Raw genomic sequence first — 16,874 nt, 5'->3', positions numbered from 1 at the left:
CTGTGTCACTGGGTGGCAGCGGCCACCTGCGCTCTTTTGAATTTACCTGGGAGCATTTGGGGTGGAGGGGAAACCTGATTACCTCCAGCTGGAGTAGAGTGCAGCTGCCCTGCAGCTCAGCAGGGCTCCTGGCCAGGAGGGGAGTCCTTCACATTTGACAGGGAGAGCAGGGACAGCATTTACATGTGCTGAAAGGATGAGGCTTTTGCAGGAGGAGGGGGTTCTTGCCATCTTGTTAGGGGTCTTTGTTTCCCTCTTCTCCGGAGATGGCCGGTGGCGGGGTGAGGGTCTGGCTTTTGGGGTGAGGGTCTGGCTTTTGGGGTGAGGGTCTGGCTTTTAACACCAGCGTTCCTGCAGAAGTGGCTGGACAACAGGAGCGAGTCCTGCCCGGGGATGAGGAGGCAGACTCTCCTCTCCTGCAGTGCCGGACACATCCCGGCAGGGCAGAGGGTTGCTGGGCAGGTGAGCGGAGCGCTGCCCTGCTTGGCACGCCATCCACCGCTCCAAGCAGATCCGCCACCATAGCTGGCTGACAGGAGCTGGGCAGGCTTGGGCTTCAGTTGTGCAGAGGGAGGAAAGGAGAACAGGAGGAAGGCTGGGCTCCTTGAACAGGGGGCTCCTGTCGCCTGCTCTGTGCTGGGGCAGAAGCCGTAGAGGTGGCCAGCCTGGGGCATGAGCAGGGCTTTTGCGCGGTGCTGGGTGTCATTCAGCGTTGGGTCAGCCGGGCCTGGCCATGGGCATTGGGGTGTGCTGGCATCTGCCTGCACCTCTGGGGACTCGGAGAATAACCTAAATGGGAACTCTGGGCGGTTTGGTAACGAGAAGGCAGGCTGACACTGAGACAGCACGCTCTTTCCCTCACAGAGTGCGTCTGCAACTACCTGGGCACCATCCGGGAGGACTGCGAGGGCTCGGAGAGCTGCCAGTGCGAGGCGGCCACGGGGCAGTGCCGGTGCCTGCCCAACGTGGTGGGGCAGACCTGCGACCGCTGCGCTCCCCACACGTGGCGGCTCGCCAGCGGCGCCGGCTGCGAGCAGTGCGGCTGCGACCCCGCACGCTCCCTCGGGCCCGCCTGCAACGAGGTGAGGGCGGCGCGGGGCTGCTTCCGCGGCAAGGCCTTCGCTGCGGCGCGGGGCCGAGCTGCCGAGGTGGTCACGTCTCCTGTTGGGGTTTTTCTTTCGGCAGTTCACGGGGCAGTGCCAGTGCATGCCGGGCTTCGGAGGCCGGACCTGCCGGGAGTGCCAGGAGCTCTTCTGGGGCGACCCAGGCGTGGAGTGCCGAGGTGAGTCCAGCCCCAGCGCCTGCTCCACCTCCTCCTTTTGGAAATGACCCCTTGGCCAGTGGCCGGGCACGCCATCACCCCCGGTGTGCTGGGACACCCCTGCCAGGAGCAGCCCCTCCGGTGACCCCCGCCAGTGCCCCCACGAGCCTCAGAAATGAGGGAGGAAGGCATGGTGGGGGTCTGTCCCCACGATTCTGGTGCCTCTGGAGACGGGAGGCGCGGCAGGAGGCCGCGCTTGTCTGGTTTATTTTATTTCTTGTCAGACCCTTATTTAGAAGCAAACCTCTCTGTTTAGAAACTAACTCTTCTTTAACCGTTAGGTTGCAGTGCTGTCAGGTAAGCGGGTGTGGTAAGAAAACATATCGTAAGTGTTTGAGTATTGGTCTGGAAACCAGTTCCCTTTGCCTTTCAATGGTACGTAGTGGAAAACCACTGTCTCCTCTTGTGTCTTGTAAGGGAGACTTGGCCTGAAGAAATAAGGTTTTTGATTTAGTAGGAGACGTTCCTTATATTTCAGATGAAAATAAAGGAGCGAGCAGAGCCCATACAGCGGGTTAGCCATAGCTACATGCAGCAAAACAGAGCACCATGAAATCACTTGTTTAGAAAAACTGGATGCTCTCTGTCCTTGCGTTATAAACAAGTCTGTTCATTAGCTGGAAAAGAAACTTCAAACACTGTCCAGACCAGAACAAACTTGTATCTCTGATCTGTTCAAATGGGAGCCTTTGCCAGGAGGGTTTGCAGTAGATTAAGGTATTTTTTCCTGCAGGGAGGAATGTGCTTGCTGTGGTCTTTAATAAATCCTTTACAATAGAGATACCTTAGAGCCCATTATCTAACCAGATAGGCAAGTCACAGCTACTTGGTTAATGCAGCAGATGAAAGGACTCGGGGAATTGTCCCAGTTCCTGAGTACATATTGGGTTTCTGGGGGGGGGCAGGCGAGGCAGCCTTTCAGGGAGGCTGTGTGTGTTCTGGCGTGGTGAGGGGCGCTGACCCTGGTGGCTCCGGGGCAGGGATTGTCTCGGTATCAGCTGTCAGGGTTTATTGATGGAGTCCATCTGCATACCTTATCAGCAGGATTTTGCAGCATACCAGCATGTCTGGTCTCTCATGGAGTTTCTGCTGCCTTTTGAGCATGTGAAAACCTGCTTTTACCGTTTCTGAAGTAAAGAGGATATATTCTTCAGAGCCTGTTTTTACCATGCGAGCTCTACACACTCTCCTTCCAACCCGCCGCCCCTTCTGTCCCCAAGTGACATGGGGGAGACTGGAAATGCAGATTTTCCTTAAGGATTGCATCCAGCAGGAGGTCTCTGTGGCAGGCGGGGAGAGCCAGTGCCCAGGACTGAGCCACGGCAGCCTGCGGCGTGATGCCCTGGATGGGCTCCAAGCACACGCTTGCTCACAGAGCGCATCCAGCCCTGTGGCACTGCCGAGTCTCCCCGGCACAGTGGGGTCAGTGCCTCCCGCTCTGTCTCCATCCTTCCTCCGCAGGGAGAGAAACGACTTTGCAGCCCTCATTTAGTCCCGGCGAGTGGAGGGGTGATGCTCAGGCTGGCAGGTGTGCAGCTGCCACGTGGGCAGGTAGTAGCTCTCTGTGGTAAGTGGTTTGCAGGCGAACTGGAAAACTGTGCTGTTTAAGGAGTTGCAGAGCAGTGCCCCTGGAAAATAACTTAAATGTGGCCTGAGACCAAGGTGAAGCTGGAACTGAGATCAGGATTCATCACAAAGATGTCGGCTCCAGCTGCAGGGGGACACATGAACTCCTGGCCATGGCGTTTGCCACCTGCCCTCAGCGGCATGCTCATGCTGGCCCAAGTAGCCAATATAGCCACATTTTGTGCTGCGTTCAGGAAGAAAATACAAACCGATCTGGATGGGGAACAGTGAGAGCTCTGAACCGTGTGTGTATGGACCAACAGTCTTCACTGCAGGCACCGAGCTGATACAGAGGTGTGGATGTCAGTCCCAACGACTCCAGAGTGGGATCCTCCACTGACTGGGGCAAGTGGCTTCTGCTCAAGCTTGGAATTTGCAGGGTGCAGCACCCAAGGGACAGTAATGTGTGATCTCTTCATGAGAGGACTTCAGGCTGTTGGCACCAAGAGGCACAAGCTCCTGCTGAGAAATGGGGTCTGTACTGCCCACGTTGCTCTGACACCCTTTAAAAATTTTTTAATTGCTAAAAAAAAAAAAAAGTGAGGTCATGTGAACACAAGACAGGCCGGGGGCCGCAGCCCCCAACAGATTCCCAGGCACTCGCAGCAGCATCAAGCTGTGAATGTGGCCCTGGGATCCCAGCACGCTCTACTGGAAACCAGGCTTCAGGGCATGCTTCCCTCCTGTCCCCATCGGTGGCGGTGGCCATTGCAGGCTGCTGCCTGTGACTTGTTTTGTAGAAATCTTGGTAAGATCGGAGATGGTGAAGCAGAAGCTGGGGGAGGCAGGGTTTTGCACCTGATCTGGGTGCTTTGATTTGCAGTCTGTGCTCCCTGTGATGGAGAGAAAGAAGCATCATCGTATGTCTCCTCTCTGCATGTCCCCAGTGATCACACTGGGACCAGACCGCTGGGGCAAGCTAAGGTAGGTGCCTGTGTTTGGGCAGCATCTTGACCCCTCGGTACTGGGTACGCTCGCACCACCCGCAGATGTCCATTGGGGATTACACACCGCAGAGAGTCTGTAGGGCTGGGTCTTCGGAGACTGCTTACCCCATGCTTTAAAAAAATGCAACAGTTACTAATTTAATTTAGCATAATGCCTGAAACAAGCACAGGAGAGGCGTAGAGGGTAGGGAAAAGCCCAGCATGTCTCTCGGCCTCGTACAGGTCCCTGTGAGGATGACAGTGAGCAGGAGCTGTGCAGTGAGCATTGTCTGCTCGGGGGGCAGTGCCAGCCCCTTTGCAGGACTCTTCTGGCTGTCGCTTCAGCTACGAGCTATATGCAGCTCTACGTGAGCCTGCACGTGAATGTGTGCATGTGCATAAAAATCCTTGCTAAGGTAGTAAATAATAGGATTACAAAATTCATCAAACTCGAGTCTCCCAAGCATTCTGCTGGAGCTTTTCCAAAGCCTGGCAACCGAAGTGCAGGACTCGGCATGCTGAGCTCTGCGCTGACTTCAGCCCGCAAAGCACATTTCTGGCAGGAGGCTCCAGGCTCCTGGGAAGCCTCTGAGATACGTGTGGCTGCAGAGGCAGCTCGAATAGTGCCTTTGCACAGTAGATATTTGAAGTTTATGCGTTTCATATAATATAAAGGAGATGACAATTTTACTATCATCACTGTTTTAATTGAACAAACAGAGTGCAGTTAGTAAAAGGCACTGTCTGAGACTGAAAGTTAGGTTGTGTTGCTGTCTCCTCTTTACAAGAAGCATACCTTTGTCGATATTTTCCTGTGTTGACTTTGAGTATCAAGTCTAGTGTAAAAAACAATTTAATTGAACTAAGATGAAAAAAGTCATGTTTTTATCAAATACTCATTGGCAGAAAGTTGTTTTTCTCAGTTTTTAGTCTTTGTTATGTAAATGGTGCCAAAACATCTGTCCACTGAAAATTACTCCTTTGCCATTTAAGAATAGGCTTTGTAATCTTAATTTAACACCTGTGTCTTAAACTAGTCATGTAGGCTGCTTTTCTAGGAGGTGTTTATGGTGCAGAGAGGAAGATCAGCAGATGTTTCTTTTCCTTCTGTGATAAGTGTCTAAAGGAAGTCAGACAAAGTCTATGCTAAAGGAAATGCAGTTTTCACTTTGAGTTTCATAATTTCAATTGATGTGTGGTCTTAAAATATTGTAATGTACATTGATTGTTTCCAGAAAATTGCCCTTTTGGGCAAGGTCTGCTAGCATGTTAAAGTGCAGCACAACTCTAGTAATTCTAGGCTGAGGCCTTAGCACTCATACCGAAAATCGTAACGCTGAGGAGTTAGCAATATGCTTGCAGGGTAATTTGAATCAATAGCTGATTATTCAGAAGAAATTTGCTAGCTCTGCAAAACTTTAAACCTTACAAATTGCTGAATGGTTTTATCATCATAGTGCCTCGCTACCGCTGGGAAATGACGCCAGGAAATCATGTTTGAACAAACCCTTTGTTTCTTTTGCTGCGGAGGAGTTAAACGTTTGATGCTCTCCCCGTCCATGAGCTCAAGCAGTAAAGAAAATATTTCTGCAGAAAGGATTTCTGTTCTGTGTAGGATGATGTATGACACTCGCTTGTTCCTGGCATCCTGCAATAAGGCATTAAACACTGAGGCTGATCTTCATACAGCCCTTTCAGTGTATCATGTCAGCTGTAGTATCAACTGCTCTGACACACCTTAGTTTAAATTAAGTGATATGCAAATATGCCACATATTAAATTACCGTAGCTCAAATGGAAGTGAGTTCTCAGTATTTAAAATCAGAGGGCAAGGTAGCAGAGCTGTCAGAGTAGGTGAAAGATAAAGTGGTTCATAGGTCCTTGTGAGCTTGAAGCAAACCACTCGAGATAGTTATTTACTACTTTGGGATTTCTCCCCTTAGGTTTCTACAAGACTACATTCAATAAACATGTATGAGTGTTACTTTTATCTTTAAGATCAGGAAAAAAAAACTACTGAAAGAGAAATGCATTGATCAAGGTGGCAGAAAAATTACTCATGGATACTCTGTGTGTGTGCACATGTGTGCACATGCATTTGTGAATAGATGCACTTTCAATCTTTGGTAGTCATAAGCTGCTAATCAGCAGATCCTGACTGAAGAATTTGGCTAGAAAATTTTCCTGTCAAAAATGTGATTTTACTTAAGTCAGAGTATGCCTCAGAAGAATGTCTGATTGAGTTAAACACTCAATTAAAGAAAACAATACACCCAGTTCCAAAATGACATTTTCAAACAGAAACCTATTGTTTAAATTAGTAAATGCTCCTTTGAAAACCCTCAGATCTTTGACCAATGTTTTCAAAAAACTTCTTTTCCTCTGCTGTGTTTTCTGTGGGAGGTATTGCAGTGTCCTGCTCTACTTACCAAGGGACTGATTTGATCCCTGTCTGACTGATCTTCAAAGCGAGCAGCCCAGTCTGTGTTAACTTGCAGCCCCTCACCCTGGCCTTCGTCCACCCCTCTGTGTGACAGGAGAATAATCAACCATTTGTCTTGAAGGCCATTTCCAACCCAAACTGGCTAAGGCATCTAAACGTCTCGCAGTAAACTCAGCATCTGTGTGGTTTTACAGCGCAAAAATGAGCCACTTTTCCCAATTTCTAGTCACGCGAGCATAGGTAAGGCATCTAAAAAGAGCTTACAGGACTCTCTGTCTTTCCCTGTTCCACAGATACTATGTTAGGTGGACTATAAAGCCATCGCTAGCTACTGGATAATATCTGAAGCCCTCTGCATCCCTAGATGTGGCTGTGTGTTTCTTGTTCTTCTTGGGGAAAATTAACTAAACCAGGCATATGCTAAAATTAGACGTGGTATAGCTACTCAAGTGTTACACAAGACTTACAGGGGTGCTGGTTAGAGCCGAAATCTCCAGAGCCAAGCTATACTTTGAAGATTGTGTTTGCATTAGCCTGTTTGAGTACATCAGAAGCAAAACTGCTTTAATAGAGAGCATCATTAGCACGGGACTGCATAGGAGTTGGCTCACGTGGTGGCCGTAGGAATAGTTGGACATCAACAAAGGAGGTGGTAGAGGAGCAAGAACTCTGCTGTGGTTAGATGTGATGCTGGGGTACTTACTTTGGCCAAAAACAATGCTGGGCTTGGCATGCTGGGTCATTCTGGCACGGTGTTCGCTCCATTTCTAGCAGGTGATGGGAATTAAGGCATCTCCTGTTTTCACATCCCAGTTCATTGGTGTTGATAATCAAATGTCACGTGAATCCTTCTGGTGGATGTGCACCCACTGTCACGAATGACAGATGTGTAACTTGGCACATGGTTATTCTTCCATGAGCTATTTGCCAATCCTGTGCTAGCCTTTTCCAGTCCGCGCCAGCTGGGAGGTCCTCTTTTCCTTTCACATGGAGCCTGCCACTGTCACTGGGCTTTTGTCCCTTTAGGACAGCTTCTTTTTTGTCACTTTAGGACAAAGTTGTGCCCTGAAATCCCACGGAGACTGAAGCCAGCGGATGCTTGGTAAGCAGGCGCTGCATGAGGCAAAGTGAAACCTACGTGCTGAGCTATTTGCCTGGTGGCTGAGGGTGTTCAAGGTGCTCCTCGCTACCTAGGTGGCTTTATATGATCTTGTCCCGGGGCTTGCTTACCTCCTTTTGAGAAGTCACCACAGCTGAAGTCAGTTGAGGGTTTGATCCCCACCAGGCTGTGAAGGGAAGATGCTCTCTGCAGAGGCCTTGGATGTGCTCCATGCCAGGGTGTGAAATAGCCCGTTGGTGGTGGCCAGGGCATGGGATACAGGACTCCTCCACTAAAGGCACTGGAGATGGTGGAGATCCTGTTCCACATGGCCTTGGAGGGCAGAAGAGCAGCTTCTGTGGGATTCTGACTGGCCAAATTTAGTTATTAATGCTGTGTCCAGAAATTGGGACCCAGCATCTCATAGAAGCACTCAGAGACTGACTCTAGTGAGGAACAGAGATGATTTCAGCTGTGGCTGAAGCGCTTGGCTAAGGTCATCTAGACTCTAAAAAAGAAGATCGCATGTAACCAAACACTGGCATGCACGTGTCATTTGTGACATGAAAGGTTTGCTCACAGGATGTGAGCTGTAAGAGGAGCAGTGATGCTTTTGTGAGAATTTAAAAAAATGCTTCAGTCAGTGCCACAGTAAGGAGTTGTCTGAGGGCTGTAGCTAGAGAGACTGTACCACCAACATGTAGAAATGCCTCCCAAATTTTCAAAATGGAAAGAAACTAAAATCTACTGGAATCTTCTTATTCCAGTTCTGAGGGAGGCTTTTGCTTGTTTTCCTTTAGGCTATGTGATTTTACTTAAAAATAGAGTTAAAATTATCTTCAGTTTTACCTTTTGGTTTGAAAGCTGCTGGGGTCCTGTGCGCAGTTAATGACTTTGGAAGCTCATAAAGAACAGAAAAAGCAAATGTGAAACCAGCTCTTTTGAAAGCCATTTTATATCTGTTGGATTCACACTACTGAAGTAATTCAGAACCAGCGTTCTCTGCTTCTGGGCTTGATAGAGAATCCTAAACTGGGTAAATAACCCACAGTAATGTTCCTAGCTGCCTTGTAAAATTTTCTCATGGGTCCCACAAAGCTCAGTTTGGAAGTTTTGTAGAATTCTAGAAATGTGATGATTCTTCCAACTGTTGTGCTGTATTTAGAATAAATTACTTCTTTGCTCTTTATCATCTCCCAGCAGGCAGCCATGGAATTTGGGTTTTCACTTTGCAAACAAGTTAGTACTTAAATTCTCCTCTCCTCTTCCCCAGAGTTTTCTGGCTCCAGAGATTTTGGAATCTACATTACCATGTAAATGCTACTAAAGCCATGTCATCTGCCTTTCCTGAACATGCAGGTATTCAGGAGTAGAATTACCAACATGGGTTTGGGTTTTTTTTTTCCACTTTAAGCTTTTTAAATCTGCAAGTAAATATAGTGATCTGATTTGCCAGCAGCAAGTATTCGTGTAACTTGATCAGATCTCAGGATCTTTGAGAAAAACCACATGCCATTTAGCCTCTTTCTATGCAGAGGAATTTGGACAATTCATCATTATATCGAGGGCCTTATTAGTTGACAGAAGGGTTAACTGACCTCCTTCAAACAGGAACTCGACGGTTTGCCTGCAGGGAACATGTTCCATGGTGGATTGACTACTTAAGCACTTTCGATGTAAAGTAAAAACAATCTCTTGTTTCAGGGTATAATTCAAAGAACAAAGGACCATTTTGCTCAATTGTGCAGGCAGAAGAAGTTATTTTTGTCCCTTGCCTATCATATTCACATTGTACAAGAAAGTCATTTTGTTGAGGAGCGATTTGTTCTGCTGAGGCTCTTTGTGTAATTTTTGAACCGAAGACCACCACTGTGTTTTGGCATTGAAGCAAACAATGTGCAATCTTGAAAACGGCTTTGTGTTTTGCCCTTCTTTCGAGGGGGCATGTGCTTGGGGTGTGTGAATTGATTTATGGACCTTTTTGAGCCATTAACCTCCTTCAAGGATGCCTGGTAAATGGATGTGGAAGTGAAGGCTTTTATCAGGTATCGCAGTCCTTTTCCTGTTCAAGGAATGCGTGCTTGACCTGCTTCGGGTGTACTCTGCCACAACAGTAGGTAGATGACCTGCCTATTTTCAAGGCCTCTCTTCTTGTTCTTTGCTGCCATCCCTTTATTAAAAGCTTTGCAGATTGGTAATTTCCTCTGCTGCCGCTGCCTGCGTAATTAAGGAGGAGGAGAGGTCAAGTGGCCGCCCGCTGCATGGAAACACTTCTCACCTGATAGCATTATTGTGTACAAAGCGCGTCTGGGCTTTTAGAAATGACCATGCATCAGTAAGTTAATTGAGTAACTTCTCTTTGTGGCGGGGGGGGGGGGGGGGGGGGGGGGGGGGGGGCGTGGGGGGGGCGGTTAGTGCCAAAGAACTGCATCTTTATTCTAAAAGCTTGTTAAAAAAGTGTTGCCCAAACCTTGGCACTTTAATTTGGCAACCACCTGGAGCCCCTGGGTCTTACCTGACTAGCATATAAAGATAGGTGGGTGTTCACAGTTACAAAAATAAAATAAGAATGAAAGTCCGTTTCAGGAAGGTGTGAATACTAACTCCTGGGTTGGTGCTCAAAGTGTGAAATAATGAAAAAAAAACCAAACCTGTTCATCATCCTCATTCCTAGTTGAGGGTGACAAGCAGTGTGTAGGTGTTTGGTCATTAGCACCTCTTTTGGAGAAGACTTCTTTCTTCTCCCTCAAACAGGGCTGCCCATGACCACATTCTTTGTTCTATTCTACTTTTCACTGCCTGATTTTTTCCCTTTTTCTGTATACCCAAAATGTCAGCCCAGTGCCAGGCTCCTCGATACATGTTGTGAATGTTTTCCCACCATCTGTGGCAGGAGCACATCCTGAGCCAGGCCCTGTGCCTCTGCGCAGAAGATCTCTCAAGGGCTGTTACTCCATAAATTTGTCATGTATTTCTCTGAAGTCACCTCAACTTTTAGCACCCACCACGTCTTGTGGTAGGGAGCTCTGCCACTTAACTAAAAGTGCTGTGTAATCAACTATCTCTTTTTATTGTGCTGTTCGTGAGAGGTGCAGGGGGAGGGTGGTTGATTTTTGATCTGCTGGATTCCTCGGTTGACCCGGGGAGACAGTAAATGGTTGTTCCTTGTTCACTTTTTCTATTTCACTCATGTTTTGCTCTTAAACCTCTCTGCTATGTGCCTGCCTGTTGTTTCTTTTCCCATCTGGAAAGCCTTACTCTACTTACTCTTCATTGTAGGAGTGAAACTGGGATCTTTGTCTTCAATTGCTATCCAGCTGACATCCAAACATTGCAAGAAGTATCCATTCTTGCTCCATTATTGTGCCTGTTTCTGAGGTGTGCAAACCCTGGTCTCCCCTAGAGTTATTTCCTTGTCTCTCTCCCCTTTCACACTCTGCCCTGGTTCCCCCATACCCAAGCAGACACATCCATAATTAGCTGATTGTAATCCAGACACAGACCACTTCGATACTAGTTTCCCTACTTCATTACAACTGGTTGAATTTTTTTTTTCTTCCTGCCAACGTCAGCATCATTTCCCTCACTGTAGCCTTCACGCCTGCCTTTTTCTCCTTCCAGCTTGTGATTGCAACCCTCACGGGATCCAGACCCCGCAGTGCGACCGTGCCACTGGGCAGTGCATCTGCAATGAAGGGGTGGAAGGGCCGCGCTGCGACAAGTGCTCCCGGGGCTACTCGGGCTTCTTCCCCAACTGTGTGCCATGCCACCAGTGCTTCGCCCTCTGGGATGTGATCATCAGCGAGCTGGCTAATAGGACCCAGCAGTTCCTGGATAGGGCTAATGCCCTCAAAATCACTGGAGTCACTGGCCCATACCAGCAGACCCTCAACACCCTGGAGGAGAAGCTCAGTGAGATTAAAACGATCATCGCTCAAAATCCAGCTGCCGAGCCCCTGAAGAACATTGGGAATCTCTTTGAGGAAGCAGAGTGAGTACAGTCACAGTTAGGTGGATAAGTCTAGCGTGGGAAGGAGTGGGAGTGCCAGCGAGCTGGGATTTACTTGAGTGACTGATGTCCCCATGCTGGGCTGAGGACACCCCGGCTCCACTCTTCTAGCTGGGTGAGGCACGCTGCAGCTCCTAGTGCTGGGGGAGCCCCTCGCGGTGCTCAGCACTGGCTGTGAGCATCCATCCCACAAGTGGAAAGCTGACGGGGAAGGTAGGAGGAGCACAGCTACCATGCTCTGGGCAGGGGTTGTCCTGCTCCCACTGCACACCAGGCAGCTAATTACAGCAGAGCCACTCACGCTTGCCTTGCACTCCATCGGGGCAAAGGACAAACACTGCTATTATGTGAGAGAATGAAGAAGGGAGAGATTAAATTCCTGGATTTCCATGTGTAGCCAATGAGTTGGAAACTTGGGCTCCTTTCTGCACCCTGAGTGTGTGCGGGGAGAAGCACCAGCTTTATAAAAAGAATTGTTTCCATTTTTCTCAGGGTAGGAGCCTTGTATTTTGTTTTAGGACTAAGCATACAAAAGATGGTAGTTTGTGCTTTTGGAGATGGGGCAGTTTAACAATAAGTAGGATTACAGATGCTTTCTAGTCCTGTGTGCAACTGCTGGAGCTTGCTTGTGCATTGTAAAGGGGCTGCACAAAGCAAAGGGGCGAGGATGAAAGCACAAATGTCTCAATTACGGATACGCTTGTGCCCTGCAGCTCTCCCTCTCCAGCTGGGGTTGCTGCTTCATTTGGGCTCTCTGTGTACTGAGGAAGGTCAGAGCAGCTGAGGAGCTGCTTTTCTCTAGCGTATATGTATGTATCTGTTCTTGCTCCTCTCTGTCTGTGTAGAAGTAGTACTGGGCTTTGAAGGACTCCTGGAAGACAGCGGACCGTTGGGCTATTGAGCGAGCTGTAAATTGATCACAGAGCTTAAATACTCCATGATTCTTTCAGAATGAGGAAACACTGGGACTGGTGGGATCACCGTGGATGGGAATAGCTTCCTGTGCCCACTAGGAATAGCTTCCTGTGCCCACTACTGTTCTGTAGCAGCATTGACATGTAACATACACTTGCCTTTCCTTTTAGGGTTATCCCACTAGCTAAAGCCTGCTCTGCGGCTCACTGAGGCCATGCTGAGGGCTGGAGGTTTTCCTTCATAGCCCTAGAGAAACGGCTGGTGAGGAGGGATCTTTACAGATGAGTTAAAAGAATCCATTGTATTAAAACTAAAGGCTTCCCCCCGCCCGGCTTCCTGAAGTTCAGATCTGTCCCATGAGCTCATAGTAATCAAAACTGCATTTGTAGCTATGTGGGGTGGGAAGCAAATTATGTATGGATCATAGTAGTCAACTCTGACCTATGCAGTTGCCATGATACAAGAGCATTACACCAGTCCTCTGGAATCTGCCTCCAGTTAATCTTACACAAAGCAGCTGTTTTCTGAGCAATTTGGTGCTTTGAGTTTATAAACATGCTGTAGATTAAAAAGTAGTTTTGTATGATCAAGGAAACAAAACAGTATTCTAGATAGGCATGTTGTTACAAATCACTTGCAGCTCCACCAAGGGAGGACAGGTCCTGCCGTGGGAGAAGCTCGGCATGGCTCTAACCACCACTCTTCAGTGAAGCGAAGCACGGAGGCTTACAACCCTTCCTCCTCCCCGTGTTGAGTCCCATGCCTCTGTTTTACAGAAAGCTGACAGCAGATGTTACAGTTAAGATAGCCGACATAGAAGGAAACCTGTCAGCCTTAGCGGTGAAGAGCAATAGCACAGACACTGACCTGAGTGCGCTGGAGACAGATGCCAAAAGCCTAGACCGTGTCGTGAAAGAACTTGCAGAACAGCTAGAGTTCATCAAGATCTCTGATGTTCGGGGTAAGTGTTGCATGCAGGGGAAGAAAGCAGTGGGGTGGCCAAAGATTTAATTAGTGCATGGTTTTAAATAGCAGGTTAATCTTCTAACGTGTAATAAAGCACAGTTCCTAGGAGGGCAGCTTCTTTCTGTGCATTAGCAGAGTTGCTGATGCAACAGGAATTTTGTTTTGCCCCCTCACCCCCTCCCTCTCCCTCTGCACATTGCAAAGCTGGCTCAAGTTCTTGGGGCACAGAGTTGTCTTAAAGGCTCTTGATCAATACGTTTTAGACAAGACACAACAGCTGAAAGTGCGACAGATTCCAAGATACACCTGGACATCTCCCTTGCTCTCCCCAGTCAGTTAAATTGCTGTTTCTGGTTGGAAAAACTACCTGGGTCTTGATGACTAAGAGCACACTGTAAGGGCTCAGTTCTTCCAAGCCACCCAAGCCTTGCATGTCTATTGGCACATTGAAATGGGCCAAGAATCAAAATTCGCTGGAGAAAGGGTAATGTCACCAAATTCTTTGGAAATTGCTGACTTCGTTCCAACTTGAAACAAAGGATTTTTTAAAAAAATTTCCTGCTTTACAGGAAGTCTGAGATTGTTTCCAGTGAATATAGGATTTTTCAGAGCGAGGCAAGTAGGATGTAGAATGGGGGAGTCCGTGACTTGTGGCAGTCTGCAGAGGAAAGGTGCCCCGAGGTGCAGAGTGTGACCACCCCCGCTGGGTCCCTCACACCCGCTCAAGGCCTCTCTGGGAGTTGTCCAAAACTAACAGTTCCATAATTCATCATCTTTCGTCAAGCAGTTGTTCCTTAGGAAAGTTCTGACCAGTTTCCAAGAAGTGACTCCATAAGCCAGACATCCCAGGGCAAGCAGCAAGAACTAATGGGTTAAGTGAATCCTTAAAAAACAGACTGTTGCCCTGTCAACCTAAAAGGCTGGATTTCCTTTTGCCCTCAGGGCAAGCAGAATTCAGTCACTAGGGTCAGAGAAAGGCTTAACTTCAAAATCCAGCAAACTTGACACACTGTCAACCAAGCAAAAAAAAATATTAACTTTTTTTTTTCCCTACAGCAGCCCAAATTCTGTCGTCCTTGCAATGGCACTGACTATAGCCGCAAAGGCTAGCATTGCATTTAACTTGGTAGTCCTATTGCTAGCCCTGATGTGTCACCTGCCAATCTCCATAATATAAATTACTTTGGGTTACTTAACAGCTTTCTGAGCAGCTCTCTCTGATTTCGGCAGGAGCATTGGACAGTATCACCAAGTATTTCCAGATGTCCCTGGAGGCAGAGGAGAGGGTCAATGCCTCCACTGTTCACCCTGATAGTGCCGTGGAGCTGTCAGCACGAACGCGGCAGGAAGTGGAAGACTTAATCAATGAGAAGGAGGCCCAGTTCAAGGCTAAACAAGAGGAGCAGTCGCGCCTTCTGGATGAACTCGCAGGCAAGCTGCAGAGCCTGGATCTCTCCAAAGTGGCCGAGAAGGTACGTGGCTGAGAATTGCTGGTATAAAACCTGTAGCAAAAATAAAGTCAGGTTTGTGAAGAAGTGAGAGGTGGGGAGGAATTGTGTAGAGCTTGACAGGGTGAGATGCAGTTTATTCATGAAAAGTGCATGTTTCTTGGATGACAGGGTGTTTTGTGGGCTCGAACAGGGCTGTTTAATCAGTGGGCTCTGAGACCTACTGGCTTTCAGGCATCAGCCTTTCATGTTGGTCTCTCTCCTACCCTTCCCAGCCCTGACAAAGCACCTGTCTTCATCACCCCAGCTTTGCTGTGGACAGAGCTCCCATGTGCAGAAAAGTGTAGCAAGTCTGCTGGAGTGAGAGCCAACCTCTTAAGCCTGTCCTCAGTTCATGTCCTTGCTTTCTCTAGGCTTGCTCTTCCTTTTTGCAGCGCCTTAGCGTACACGCTATGCCTGTGCAGCGCCCAGCCAGGCAGTGCTTCTGCCCGTGCTGATGGGCTGCCCTCCTCGGCATCACCGCGCTCCCGTTCTCCTGCTTCCTAGACAGGCTGGAGAGTTGGGTGGGGAGAAATTTAATGAAATATAACAAGGGCAAGTGTAGAGTCCTGCATCTGGGCAAGAACAACCCCATGTATGAGTACAAGTTGGGGACAGAGCAACTGTCTCTCTGTTGGAGAGCAGCGTAGGGGAAAGGGACCTGGGGGTCCTAGTGGACAGCAGGATGACCATGAGCCAGCAGTGTGCCCTTGTGGCCAAGAAGGCCAATGGCATCCTGGGTTAGTAGGTCAAGAGAGGTTCTCCTCCCCCTCTACTCTGCCCTGGTGAGGCCGCATCTGGAATATTGTGTCCAGTTCTGGGCCCCTCAGTTCAAGAAGGACAGGGAACTGCTAGAGAGAGTCCAGCGCAGAGCCACGAAGATGATTAAGGGAGTGGAACATCTCCCTTCTGAGGAGAGGCTGAGGGAGCTGGGTCTCTTTAGCTTGGAGGAGACTGAGGGGTGACCTCATTAATGTTTATAAATATGTAAAGAGCAAGTGTCAAGAGGATGGAGCCAGGCTCTTCTCAGTGACATCCCTTGACAGGACAAGGGGCAACGGGTGCAAGCTGGAACACAGGAGGTTCCACATAAATATGAGGAAAAACTTCTTTACGGTGAGGGTAACTGAACACTGGAACAGGCTGCCCAGAGAGGTTGTGGAGTCTCCTTCTCTGGAGACATTCAAAACCCGCCTGGACGCGTTCCTGTGTGATATGATCTAGGTAATCCTGCTCGGGCAGGGGGATTGGACTAGATGATCTTTCGAGGTCCCTTCCAATCCCTAACATTCTGTGATTCTGTGACAAAGCAGAACTTACAGGGAGCTGGAGTCAAAAGGGCATTTTCTCCATTGAAGCTGCCTGCTCATCTGTAAATATGATCAAGGGTGGCTTTTTCTTGGGAGAGGCTGGGTGTTCCCTTGCTTTCGCTTTGAAGTGGGCCGGCTGCATTGAGAGAACAATCCCGCACGAAGGCGGGCTGCAGGGGACTGCTCATTAACTCCCCTGGGCAGGCCAGGCCTCTGTTAGAGGATGAGTTCTTCACACACTGAATTGTCCCATCCTTTACAACTACGGTCATCCCTCCCAACTGCCCCAGCCCTCCTTTTTTCTCAGCAGTGAAGAAAGAGCCATCATTTTGTTTAACTTCCCTTCCCCTACATTCCTGCCTAACTGTTCTTGAGGACTGAAAATCTTGGGTAGATGTTTATCAAGGCCATAAACACTGAGTTGCTTGGAGGTGTAATCATAGGACACAAAAAAAAAAAAAAATAAAATCTTTTTGCTTTCTAGCTACTGCTGAGTTGCATGCCAAACAGGTAAGAGGGACTCATTTACACTTCACAGGAGACAGCTGCAGCTAACTTGGCACAGCCCCTAGGTTTTCCCAGAGAGGTTTTTTGGCTGCAAAGTACATAGCTTAGTGACTATCATTTGGCAAAAGGGGTGGGGGTGGAAAGGGAAAAGAACCTCACAAGAATGGGGAATTTTTCCAGTTTTCCCTCTGGCTAAAACAACTCCTGGGTGATTTCATTGTCCAAACAATTGACCAAGTAGTGGATAATTCTCACTACGATGTTG

At 48.4% G+C, this 16,874-nt stretch overlaps 1 protein-coding gene across 2 annotated transcripts in view; it reads left to right on the top strand.

Annotated features, from left to right (window-relative positions):
* LAMB1 (laminin subunit beta 1) overlaps nucleotides 1-16,874 on the top strand; it is a 49,050-nt gene that overhangs the window by 25,788 nt on the left and 6,388 nt on the right. For both annotated transcript variants that reach the window (XM_068402331.1, XM_068402332.1), the window contains 5 exons: nucleotides 865-1,082; nucleotides 1,186-1,282; nucleotides 11,037-11,406; nucleotides 13,116-13,300; nucleotides 14,536-14,777. In XM_068402331.1, coding sequence (XP_068258432.1) covers nucleotides 865-1,082; nucleotides 1,186-1,282; nucleotides 11,037-11,406; nucleotides 13,116-13,300; nucleotides 14,536-14,777 — 1,112 coding nt within the window. The remainder of the gene's footprint in view (nucleotides 1-864; nucleotides 1,083-1,185; nucleotides 1,283-11,036; nucleotides 11,407-13,115; nucleotides 13,301-14,535; nucleotides 14,778-16,874) is intronic.

This window comes from Nyctibius grandis, chromosome 5, assembly GCF_013368605.1.
Source record: "Nyctibius grandis isolate bNycGra1 chromosome 5, bNycGra1.pri, whole genome shotgun sequence".
NCBI classification, from domain to species: domain Eukaryota; kingdom Metazoa; phylum Chordata; class Aves; order Nyctibiiformes; family Nyctibiidae; genus Nyctibius; species Nyctibius grandis.
Note: the sequence above shows the minus strand (reverse complement) of the source record. Positions and strands in the feature narration are given on the sequence as shown.